Below are 13299 nucleotides of genomic sequence, written 5' to 3' on the forward strand. Positions count from 1 at the left end.
CAGGAGAGAGTATGCAGGGGCATGCAGTGGGTAAAACCTTATGTCTACCGTCTCAAAGTACTGGCTGGCACATTTGAACTGATATGGAGGTAGAAAGAAATCTACACCTGATAACGGCTGATACAGATTATTTTCTTTTGGAGCAAGGGGGAAACCAAGAAACAAATTCTTACTTTCTTTGTTTGTTTGCCCCAAGGCCAGTTCAGCTTTTCTATTGTAATATTACTGTTTAGTTCTTCATTATGTGTACATAAGAAAATAAAGTCCCCACTTCTTCACCAAAACATTATAGACATAATGAGTACCAGAACTTTATGCAATGCAATTTCCAATGCATATGCTAGTATATGTTGAGTGGTGAAAAAATTACTGTGCTGTCCTGAAACTAAAATTAAGTACAACACAAGGAAAAATGCACATATATTTATCTTTATATGAAGAAGGGCAGATCTGATAAAACCTCCTACAGTCAGATTATTATGCAAAGATCTGCAAAAGGTCAGTATCAGGAGTAAGTTCCTTTGCCTTTATATAGTATAGAACAGTGGTGGGCAACCTGTGGCCCATGGGCCACACGTGGGCCCTCAGGGTAATCCACTGGCAGGCCGCAAGTCAATGTTTACACTGACAGTCTGCAGGCATGGCCACCCACTGCTCCCAGTGGCCGCAGTCCGCTGTTCCCAGCCAATGGGAGCTGTGAGAAGTAGGCCACAGGTTGATCACCACTGGTATAGAAATTCATCAATATGTTTAGGTTAATTTGTATATGGATTTTCAATAGGGTATAATCAAGCCCTTAGTATAATTTATAAGGACAGATTTTTTTCTCCTAGAGGGGCAAGGTAAATGCTTGGTGTAATAAAATTGGCCCAATATCTGTAACATATGAACAGTAGAATATAAAAATTTAAAATTGTGAAAGAATATTTGACTATTTAAGTGCCTGTTAAATATTGTTTTTGCATCTCTTCCTGTTTTATAGCTCACAAATTATCAGAAAAACGTTAACCTTAAAAGTCTTCTAGCTTTTTCCCATTGTGATGTCACAAATAATCAGTTCTCATTATTACAAAGATTTTATTGAGGAGTCCAGCACTAATTGTTAAAATATGTCCATGTTTAAAAAAATGATTGTTAACCATACTGTTAATTTCAGTTATTGTTTAGAGTAAGTTTGAATTGCAGGAATCAGATGTACTTTCCTTGTTAAAAATGCATGAAGGATTGTAGTTTTGCCCTGTTTTGCAGGATCTTTAAAGTCACATATGAATCTGTCATGAGTAAGAAGAGTTAACTGTATGGGTAGGCTGCCTGTATTCAAATGCTACTCGTATACAAAATATATGTCATGCTTGAAAATATTCTATTGTCAATCCAAATAGAACACAAACTAAAATGAGATAATTTGGAAGGTGCCTATAAAGTCAGCCTGAATATATTATCATAAGTATATGTGAGATAATATTTGTTTTAAAAAGATTCTATGGCACTGTAAACTCAGTCTCATTAGAGACTGCATTTAAAAGGCTTATAAAGTTACTCATTAATGTTATCTTGTTGTATCTCCACAGCTTTTTCATTAAAGAAAATTCAGCAGAAAGCATTTTCTCCTGATAGCAGGAACCAATTTGCAATAAATGTTCTGGAAACCACTAGGGAAGCCATTACTGAGGTCTAATAAAAACAGACAAGCGTAACTTGTTCTATATTTTTGTTTCAATCACATACAGATGAGACCCCGCTCTCCACACCAACCGCAAGAGACAGCCTTGACAAACTTTCTCTAACTGGGCATGGGCAACCACTACCGCCGGGTTTTCCATCTCCTTTTCTATTCCCTGATGGATTGTCCTCCATAGAGACTCTCCTGACTAACATCCAGGTAGGCCTTTCTATAGATCAGCTTATGGGGATGGAGACAGAGTTGTCTAGATTAATACAGCCATTTTAGAGTAATCAGTTCATAAGATTATTTGAATCAACCAATTTACTGAAACTTTGTAGTAATTTAGGTTTTAAAGGAACCACAACAGTCAAATGATATTAGAAACTGTCAGATACAGTACATGAAAATACAGATTGTATATGAAGCCACAGCAGAGACTTAGATGAAAGCAACATTGGTATTTTTAAAGTTATTCATCTTAAATGCCAGGCTTTTTGCAAGCTAATGAGATATATTTTACTGTTTAAGTTTATCTCATTTACTAAATAGACAAAAACTTCTTTAATAAATATTTACTTTAAACTTCTGGATGTCAAGATAGAAATGACATGTTAAGCTATTTAAAATATGTCTGATATAAAAGATATTCACAAAAATCTTTTTTTAAAAAACAAATAAGCTCATTTCCATTAATGTATTATCTTCAAAGAATAGACTTCAAAGGACATTACCAAATTTTCTGCGATTTCCTATGCAGTAGTCAGGATGCCTATTGTGTGTACAGTATAGTCTGATTCTAACATTATTCAAGATTTACACTAGCATATAGCATGGAGCCAAGGAGTGTTTGAGATGAGAGAAGGGTTTTTGGGGTTTTTTTTTTTGCCCACACATGCAGTGATCATGTGATCAACAGATGGAATTTTTGCAGCCACATGGCTATGCATCACATGCAGCAGCAAAATGGCAGTGCAGGAAAGTACAGCCTTATCACGCTCATTCCAGCTGTACTTTGTATGCACAGCCACAAACCTCCACATGTAATCTTTCATCACCTTCCTTTTACTAATGCACCATCCACTGCAAATACAGAGGATCTTAACTGTATTTTAATCACCAAAGTCTATAGCAATGCTACTTCTGTAACTAGTCTCACTGAAGTTAATGGGACTTCAGGCTTTGGCTTGCCTTTTGAAATGTAGGAAATCTATTCATTTATTATGTCATCTCAGTAATAAGTTTCTCCTATACTAGTGAACACCTAGGGGAGTGGCAGGTGATCAGACTAAAACTCTATATCTAAACACCCCAAGGGATTTGAGATCTTCAGCTAAACCTTGCATCTGTAATGCAGGTATATAGCTGTATAAATATACACACAGACATGGCTAGACATGAAAAAGTGAAAGAAGAGGTCTTTGACAAAAAGGGGCTAATCCTGCCAACATTCATGGGAAGGCCCAAGAGGCAGGAAATCCAGTTTATGGCCAGCCCCGTCATTGTGCATCAACACACAGTTGGTCAGTAGAAATACAAAAGGGCAAAAGCCAGGCAGTATCTCTGCCAGAGTATACACTACTATGTGTCTCCTCCAGTCCTTTCCCCTGCATATGCATAGCAGAAACTACTTCTATCTTTACACTGGAATAGTGTCTATGGAGCAGCTCCATTGCCAATCCATGGTGTGTGAGGGAGAATGACTTCTTTCTCTATAATGCACAGATGTACTGAGGAGAGGATGTTAGTTAAAATGCACTTAAGAAGCAGCATAGTCCAGAAGACTGGGTCCAGGTCTAGGAGTCAGGAAATCTGGATTCAACTTCTGGGACTACCACTGATCTGTTGTATGACCTTGGGCAACTCATTTCACTATTAAAAGCAGCAAAGAATCCTGTGGCACCTTATAGACTAGCAGACGTTTTGGAACATGAGCTTTCGTGGGTGAATACCCACTTCGTCAGGTGCCACAGGATTCTTTGCTGCTTTTACAGATCCAGACTAACACGGCTACCCCTCTGATACTCATTTCACTATTGTGCCTCAGTTTCCCAATCTGTAAATTGGGAATGATGATACTTACCCTCCTTTGAGAAGAGCCTGGAGATCTACGAATAAAAAGTGTTATTATATAAGAGCTAAGTGTTATTATTTGCACATGAATGATTTGAGTGTGCAGTTATGTGAAACATGGTATTTTTTACTTTGGAGCCACCTACGCTTTAAAAGCAGAAAAAATATATTTCTATAATACAAGGTAAATATCTCTAACAAAGTTGCAAAGAATGAAAAGAATGCACTTTGTTTGTTTCACACTAAGACACACAGTAAGTAAAAATAGAAGCAAATAAATACAGAGGCTAAATATTCGAGTTGAGCACTGATGTTCTTAGTAACTTTTTTTTTTTATAAATGTGTGTGCTTGATGTCTTTAGACAGCAGACTAATGAGTAAAACATTTAGTATCAATAGTTTAGCTAATCTTGTGATCGAATATGAGAGTGTTGTACTACTGTATGATATATGACCAGGGATTAATTTTCTGAGACTATATTCAGATTTGTTTTTCAGAAAATGCAGAATACAGATTATTTCACTTGTTGTTGTTGTTACCCATGGTAGACTGGTACAAAAACCAGGAGCGGCGCCAGGGTTTTTGGCGCCCTAGGCGCAGGGCCAGCTCGCTGGTCCTGCGGCTCGGGTGGACCTCCCGCAGGCATTCCTACGGACGGTCCACTGGTCCCATGGCTCCGGTGGAGCATCCACAGGCGTGCCTGCGGATGCTCCACCGGAGCTGCGGGACCAGCGGACCGTCTGCAGGCATGCCTGTGGGAGGTCCACCAGAGCAGTCTGCCACCCTCCCTAATCCTGTCGCCCTAGGCGACCACCTGGGTCGCCTACATGGAAGTGCCAGCCCTGACAAAAACCCACAATGCAAAGAATCCAGACTTTTGTTCATGTCTTTTTCAGTTCTGGGACCCTACTTTTTACCTCCAATCCCCACATTATATCAAACAGCCTATTATCCTAAGAAGGCTGGACATGACTTCTTTTGGATTTGATCAGTTCTCTCACACACCCCACTGGCAGAGGCACGCTCTCATTTTCTCCAGGTTTAATCACTGGCTACACTGTGTCCATGGTGGTGGAAAATATGCTAGCTGAAAACATATTTAAAAATAATTTCCTAGCCCAGCGATTATTGTATTGTAGACAAGGGTTTAGAGGCTAGGGAACTGAATCCAGGTCTTCTATATTACACTTAAAGAAACAGGCCAGCCCCTGAGTTGATGTAAATCAGTGCAGCTCTACTGGCCCATAATTTTAAATTAATGCAAGGCAGGCCTACTCATCAAAGCAGCCACTGAAGTTTGCCAACTTGTTTTTTCCTGTTTCTCTAAATCTGCATCTTTATTTTTAATCTTGTTTTTTTTTTATTTCTAGCAAAATACTTACAGAAACATAAATAAAATATTTAACTATTTGCATCATTGTGGAGTAATTAACAAAAACGTTACATTTTTCTTAGTGTTGTCTTCTTATAAATTACTTGCAAGTTTGTACAGCACCTAGAACAAAAGGGTTCAGTTCTGAAGAGGTACTGCTGTAATGCAAACAATAAATAGCTATAACAATAATAAAATAAACAATAACATGCTCCATTGCTCTAAGCACTGTACAAAGACATAGGAAGACATAATCCCTTCTACCTAACCTTCTTATTGCTTCAACCCTTGTGAGTAATGCAGCCATCTCAAACTCATGCAAATGAAAATGTTGATACCAGGCCATCATATATGTCATATACATATATCTTCACCCTATAACTCAAAGATCTTACTTTTTCATTTTAACAAGGAGTCCGGTGGCACCTTAAAGATTAACAGATTTATTTTGGCATAAGCTTGTTTTTTTACCCACAAAAGTGTATGCCCAAATAAATCTGTTAGTCCTTAAAGTGCCACCGGACTCCTCATTGTTTTTGCGGATACAGACTAACACGACTACCCCTCTGATACTTTTTCAGTTTGTTTTCCGTGTTTCTATTCTTAGAGGGATCCCTCAACCATCCCAGAATGATCTTTCCTCTTGTCCTTCCTCTCTGATTCCAATGTTAAGGACCATCAACAATAAATGAATACATCAGAAAAATCATTGGGTGCAGCTAAGCAGCATTTGTTGCAGGATCGAGGATGGGGTGGGATAATATGATTTAACTCACTTCTGTACTCCCTTAATCCTGGAATCATAATTCAGAGGCACCCTGATTCTATCCTAGCTCTGCCTTAATGAATCTTTTATTGTTACACATTCAGGGATCACAGACATACCCCTACCCCTCCACCATATCTCCTACACCAGGGAATCCTCAGATGCCTACTGTGGGTAGCTTTCCTTCAGAAGCCATGCAAAGGGGCCAGTCGAAGGAGTGAGGATTTATCCAAAAGTATTACATAGACCATTACATTATTTTGATCTTTAAATGTGTAACCTCACTCCTCTGATGTACATCTTTTCACATGAATCAAATACACCAGCTAAAGCACAGGAACATGATGCTTCTGCTGTTATTATACTCAGTAAAATTAATGCTGATGTTTAAATTTCTAATTGGGTGCCAGAGTAACCATCCCATTGAAATGAATGGGGAAGTTCACTCCTCTATCATAGCTAATGTTTTTCTCTTGGCGTATAGAAATAGGAAGACAGCTCTTCATCAGTTCACATTCAAACAGATACCTTCACAACCAAAAGTACTAGAAACTATGTTTTGAAAGTTAAATTATGTGATGTGGCCGCACAGCAATGCTGTATTACAATATTGTAATAATCTTCAGTAATAGTAATATTATTTTGAGCTTTAGGGTCTGATTCTGCACCCCATATTTAGTCTTTTGATTGAAAACGTAGCATACAGTAGCACTCTTGTTAAGAATCCATTTTAAAAATGAGCAAAATGACTTTTAAATAGTCTCTTGATACAATTCAAATAGAAATCTACAAGAAGATTAAACTCAGTTATGAAAGCAAAATAAAAGACTAGCTAGAAACCTGGAAGTTTTCTGCACTGCAAATAAATATGAGTGAATACTGCAGAAAAATATTTGCAAGCATTACATCAAACAAAAGCCACAGCTTTGCTTCAGCAGTTTTTGCAGCCCTTTTTATTTGCTTTGTGCAAAATTCAAAAGAGTGAAATTGTCTTCCCAAGAATATTAATGGAAAGGGAAAGTCACATATACTTGGGCAAATGTGCATTTACCAATGTATTCATGCTGGAGTTATTCAAAGGAAGCTCCTTTGGGGATCATCTATTGAAAGAGCACAGAAACAATGTCGTGTGTCTTAGGTTACTAATCAAAAGAGCAAATAGTGAATTACAAATAGTCAATACCCAAAGCATTAGTCATGTTGAATAGTTAGCAAGCAATCCAAAGGCAGATATATATTTTGTAAATCATTCACCGGATAATATTTATTAATGAATAAACGTGTAAAAATCAAGGTCTGCTCATGGATAATTTGCAGACTAAGAAAGGAGCAAAGTTCTTTGAATAAATTGTTCACTGTCTTCACCCAGCCTCTGCTGCAATGACGTGTCAATATAAAGCCTCAGGTGCTCACACACCTCTATTCTCAATGCCACAAGTTAAGAATGGAGTATACGCTCTGACTTTATATTTTCGATCATTTAGTGGGTTGTCTTGTGTTCTTGTGTAATTGTTTCGTATTTAATCCTAAGAAAGATATGTTACATAAAAAACAGCAGATCTGAGTATAGATACAAAGAGCTTCTGCATGCCTTTCAGTTTCCACTAAAAGGATGTTATTTTTAAGAATAATATAATTTTTGTTTAAGCCAGCTTCTGAATTGATAACACAGTATTAGTGCTTTCTGAAAAACAATAATGGGTGATTTTGGCCTTATGGCTTAAGACTATGATCAATATATAGATGGGAACTGTAGCCTGTCCTTGCAAGATGACGTACTCAGTTGTCCGATAGGATCAGATTAGTTAGAAAAGGAAAGAAACCTAAACTAATAATTTTTGTTGAAGCATTTTTCTTGAAGAATTTATCACTGGGAAATATTTTTTTAAAAATTAAACCAAATAGTGTCTTATAAATCACCAGGGAGAAAAAGCAATTCTTTGTGAACACTTAGTATTTTTACATTAAAGTTAGAAAATGTATTAACAGTGGCCTAAAGAGGAATCATTATACTCTGTTAGAAGTCTTGCTCCAGTTTATCCTCACTACATCCATACTGTATTAAAAACAAATATGGAACCTGAGCTTGTTGGCTACAATTATCATTATCCAACCTCCATAATAACTGGCCTTCCCTAACGAAAAATATTTTCTTTTAATTCATGTCTTACGTTGTACTGTATTTCACATTATAATTGACAGCAAATTGATATATTGTCAGACTAGAGGATTACCCATAGCAAATCCAAGGTGGACATATTTTATTTTGTGTAGACTTTTGCAAATGAACCATTGGGAGAATTTGTAGGATTTCACACAACTCTGAAATTACTATTACAGTTGTTGGCTCCAAGGTGTTTTGATGATTTTTAGATATTATTCTGATTAGTTGCCTTTCCCAGCCCCCTGCTGCATTGAATAAAGGCAGATATTGAATGTTTCCAGTATTTTTGCATTAAAACTGTCATTGGCAGCAACAGCACTTCTGCATATGCATCAGCCTGGCTCCAGTGCAGATTTTTGTTACATTGGACGCCTACTGATGTGCACTAATTTAACTTCTAAAAATGGAACTTAATTTTATATAGCTTATAAGTAGTCCCTAGTGGGTCTTGGCTCCAAAAAAAGCTAATGTTTTTCAGACATAATCAGCAGCAATAAGTAATGTGTTGCCATTAGATACATTAGCAGCAAGTGTAAAAAAACCAAAAAAAACCAAAAAGAGTTTGGGAGAGGTGTGATGCAGAAATTCAGTGGAAATGTAATATGCTCTTAGAAGCTTCAGATTTTGCACAGGTTCTTAATATAAAATTACACACATCAGGATTACAATTTAGCATTATTCTACATGTTTATTCATAATGATTGTTTCATATTTAAAGAACACCAAAATATTGTGTTTTGTCAGCCGAGGACAATGATAGTGTAATAGTAATTTATTTTAAACTGCTACTGATAATACAACCAATCAACACATTAAGTGGTGCCAACATTGGCATCTTGCTAAATAATCTCTAGGCTTTGCACTGACAGTACATCTTTCAAAGATAAGTCAACAAGAGCAATCAGAGCAGAAAATTAGAATTTGGTTTCTTAGAATTAAAATACAACTAAACTAAAGTTTTAATTGGGGTGATCTAAAAGGGCACTTGATGTAATGATCTCTTTCATTTGATACTAATTATTTGTTCCTGATGAAGAAGAAACATGTACATGAATGTTGCTCAATGGAGTAAAGATGGCAGTTGCCTTAGCTGCTAGGTTTTATTGTTAAACAAGATGAATTGTCACTGTGAGGGAGAGGGTTGTCTGCACTTTAGAAATTCTTTGGCTATTTCTTTTGCATCAAGGGGAAACTGTTTGTATAATTTCACCTGATTTGGGGTTATGAGTGATTTGGGTGATTTGCGTGTTCTGGGCAGAGATAAATGGGAGGAGCTGAGAATATTCTAGATTTCAACTGTTCGCTGAAGTAAGAGGAGAACGTTGATTTAAAAAAACCACAAAACCTCTTGTTTACTGCCTCATTTGAATTTCTTGTTGGTTCAGAAGTATCTTTCATGTGAAAACTGTTTTGGTTGTCTGAAGGGAAAATGAATTCTTGTTTTAAAAAATTGGGAAAAAATTCCAGATATATGTTAAAAATTAAAAATAAGACTCTGGAAGGGGCTTATTATTACTTTATTTATTTATTTATTTATTTGTGTTTGTTTGTTTTGTTTTATTGTAAACTGTACTTAATTTTGAACATGTCTATGTAGTTTTATATTTAGTCCAATAGAGTTTTGTTTGGTAGCTTCCAAAATTAACAGCTGAATCATAATTATCTTGTAGATTATTTTTGAACAGTTTTAACTTCTTTTCAAGAGGACTATTACAACTTTTTAAACATATTTTTACGCAATTTTGTTATCTTTGGGTTGACAGGGATTTTCAAAATGTGGTCTGCATAAACAAATTTGTGTACACTAATAACATAACATACATGCCTATAAAGTGCATCATGTTCCCTATCATGAGAACTTTACAATTGGAGGACCTCCCTTTAAGTGCTGAGCTTTCTCAACTCTTGCAGGTTTCAATGGGAGTTGAGTTGATAATACCATGAGGGAGTAGGCCTTCAACTAGACAAGATATGAGACAACAGCTTAGGTAAGAGTGGGTATGAGGAGCATTAAGAAGAAAATGAGATGGACTGTTAAAATGGGTCTAAAAGAAGGATTTGAAGGAGGTCTTGATAGACTCTGACAATGGGAAAGCTAGTGGAACAAGCTTGCAGTTTGTCCTTCGCCTGACCAGGGAGCTGGCTGTTTGGGACAGGTACTATCTCTCACTATATGTCTGTAGAATGCCTAGTACAATCAGGATCTGATCTCAGCTGGGACCTCTGGGGCTATTTAAATACATATAATTATTAATTCATTAATAATAACAGTAATGAGCAGGGTGTCTGGGTGATGTGCTGCTTCATTACATCCCTACTAGAGCTCCAATCAGGTAGGCTTATATGGAGGTCATTGCAGAAATTAAAGAAGCCACTTTCTGGAAGAAAGCCCAAAGAGAACCCCAAACCCTCACTGTTGTGGGGTGACACCGTTGCATTTTAATCTTGAGGAAGAATAAATCTAGCTCTGTAACTTTTATCAAGAGTTGTACACACAAAGGATGTGTTGAGTGCCTTTGAAAATTTGGCCCCATGTGTTTTTACATATAGCTTGTCCACCTGTTTGACTGTGTTTCAGTAAAAATGTGCTGCTGATAATAGGAAGGCTTATTAGGCTGTTACGTGCACTGACATAACTGTGACCTGGCAGCAGGATTATTTTATATTTAAAATCTCTTATATCTAATCAAGAAAATACAACAGAAGTTAATTTATTATGTCCACTGTTTTATATTCCCAAACTTTGCAATGTTCAACTTCATCTTTGAACAGGGCCTATTAAAGGTTGCCATAGACAATGCCAGAGCTCAAGAGAAACAAGTCCAACTGGAAAAGACGGAGCTGAAGATGGAGTTGTTCAGGGAACGAGAACTGAGGGAAACTCTTGAAAAACAGCTGGCTGTGGAACAGAAAAACAGAGGTATTTTAAAAATGCTCAGAGTTTTTTTTATAAGCAGACATAACCTTTTTATAATATATTTATCCAAGAAAGTTTAATTCTAATACAATATCTTGTTTTGAGGAAAACTCTTCTTTTTACCTCATTTTATAGAGGAAGGTATGTGACTTGCCTGGGCTTTGAACTCAAGACCCTCCCAGTTTTCAGCTCTTTCCTTGAATCCCTTTTGTTTCTACATATAATTAAGGTTTAAAAACATTCATGTAATTATTAAAAGCACGAGAGTGATAATGAATAGATTTGTTGCTTGATATAAAATTGAGCTTTGAGAAACTATGTTCATTACTAGGTGGGGCACCCAGTTAATTCAAATTAATGCTCCCAGAGCCAGGGCTCTAGCTCCTGGCTCTGGGAAAACTGCAGTTTTTTGCTCCACATCCCAAGCCCTGTGAATTCCAATCAGATGTCGTGGATGGACATGGGTGTTTTATTGCAATACAGACATAACCCTAGACTTTAGAGCAAGAAGAGACCATCATGATAATCTATTCTAACCTCCTGCACATTGCAGGCTACAGTACCTCATCCAGTGCCTCCTGTCATAGGCCCATAACCGCTGCCTGAGTTACTGAAGTCTTCAAATCTTGATTTAAAACTTCCAGTTACATAGAATCCACCCTTTACTATAGTTCAAACCAACAAGTGCCTTCCAGGTTGCAGAGGAAGGCAAAAAATCTCCAAGGTCTCTGCCAACCTGACCTGGAGGAAAATTCCTTGCTGATGTCAAATATGGCAATCAGTTAGACTCCAAGCATGTAGGCAAAACCTATCCACCAGATACCTGGGAAAGAATTTTATGTAGTAACTCAGAGTCCTCCCCCATCTCCAGTGATTGGTGATATTTGCTAATAGCAGTCGTGGATAGGCCGTATGCCATTGTAGGCAGTCTCATTATCCCATCCCTTCCATAAACTTACCAATTTCAGTCTTGAAGTCAGTTAGGTTTTTTATCCCATTGCTCCCTTTGGAAGGCTGTTCCAGAACTTTGGTCTTCTGATGGTTGGGAAACCTTTGTCTTATTTCAAATTTAAACTATTGATGGCCAGTTTATATTCATTTGTTCTTGTGTCAACATTGACCCTTAACTTAAATAACTCCTCTCCCTCCCTGGTGTTTATCCCTCTCATGTGTTTGTAGAAAGCAATCATGTCTCCCCTCAGCTTTCATTTGATCAAGCTAAGTGAGGCAAGCTCCTGAAGTCTCCTCTCATAAGGCAGATTCTCCATTCCTCTGATCATCCTAGTAGCCCTTCTCTGTACCTGTTCCAGTTTGAATTAATCTTTCTTAAACATAGGAATCCAAAAATTCACACAGTGTTCCAGATGAGGTCTCACCAGTGACTTGTATAATGGTAAGAGTACTTCCCTGTCTCTGATGGAAATGCCTCATCTGATGCATCCTAGGATTGCATTAGCCTTGTTCATGGCTGTATCACATTGGCAGAACCTAGTCATCCTGTTATGGACCAGTACCCCCAGCTCTTTCTCCTCCTCTGTCACTTGCAGCTGATAAAATAAGAAATCTCTGTGCAGCAACTTGAACGGAAGACACTTGGATTCAAAGTCAGTAGTTTTGTACCTTGAGCTAAACTGAATGCCATTAATATCACTGTAATCTTATTTCATGCCTCTCTCCACTAGAGGGTGCAACTATAACACCATGAATTTCCCTTTTAAACAGAAGGAGAATAAATAATTGAAGGCAATAACTATTAATAATAATCATTAGTGTGCACAGAGTCTTCACTATGACTACTGAGTAGCATATTAATTCAATACAATTATACAACTAATACTATATAGATCACTTTCTTTTAGTGGATCTCAAATATTTTTTACAAATGCTAGCCAGTTCTATGACTCATGACACCTCTGCAAGACAGATAATATATCTGTTTTACAGATAGGCAAACTCATGCACAGCTGAGGGGTTAAGTGATTCCTCTAAGTTAGATGTTGAGGGAAATTACATGATAGTCCCTGATTTTGTGCCAGGTAGTGAAAAAAATGACCTGTATTGTCAGCATTGTGCACTGCATACTCTTTTACTTTGTAGCACTCTAATGACATTATTCCACCTGGTATAAGAAGCAGGATCTAAGGCTGAGGGGATATGATTGCTCTCTAGAAATACATCAGGGAGTAAACAACACTGAGAGTGAAAAACTACTTAAGCTGAAGGATGGTGTTTGTACAAGAACCAATGGGTATAAGCTGGTCATGAAAAAATTCAGGCTGGAATTTACAAGAAGGTTTCTCACCATCAGAAGGATGAGGTTCTAGAACAGCCTCCAACAGAAGT

At 37.2% G+C, this 13299-nt stretch overlaps 1 protein-coding gene across 3 annotated transcripts in view; it reads left to right on the forward strand.

The window, feature by feature from the left end:
- Nucleotides 1–13299, forward strand: part of DACH1 (dachshund family transcription factor 1) — a 465786-nt gene that overhangs the window by 391948 nt on the left and 60539 nt on the right. For all 3 annotated transcript variants that reach the window (XM_050948495.1, XM_050948516.1, XM_050948507.1), the window contains 2 exons: nucleotides 1731–1882; nucleotides 10812–10959. In XM_050948495.1, the coding sequence (XP_050804452.1) occupies nucleotides 1731–1882; nucleotides 10812–10959 (300 nt within the window). The remainder of the gene's footprint in view (nucleotides 1–1730; nucleotides 1883–10811; nucleotides 10960–13299) is intronic.

Source organism: Gopherus flavomarginatus, chromosome 1 (genome assembly GCF_025201925.1).
Source record: "Gopherus flavomarginatus isolate rGopFla2 chromosome 1, rGopFla2.mat.asm, whole genome shotgun sequence".
Lineage (NCBI taxonomy): Eukaryota > Metazoa > Chordata > Testudines > Testudinidae > Gopherus > Gopherus flavomarginatus.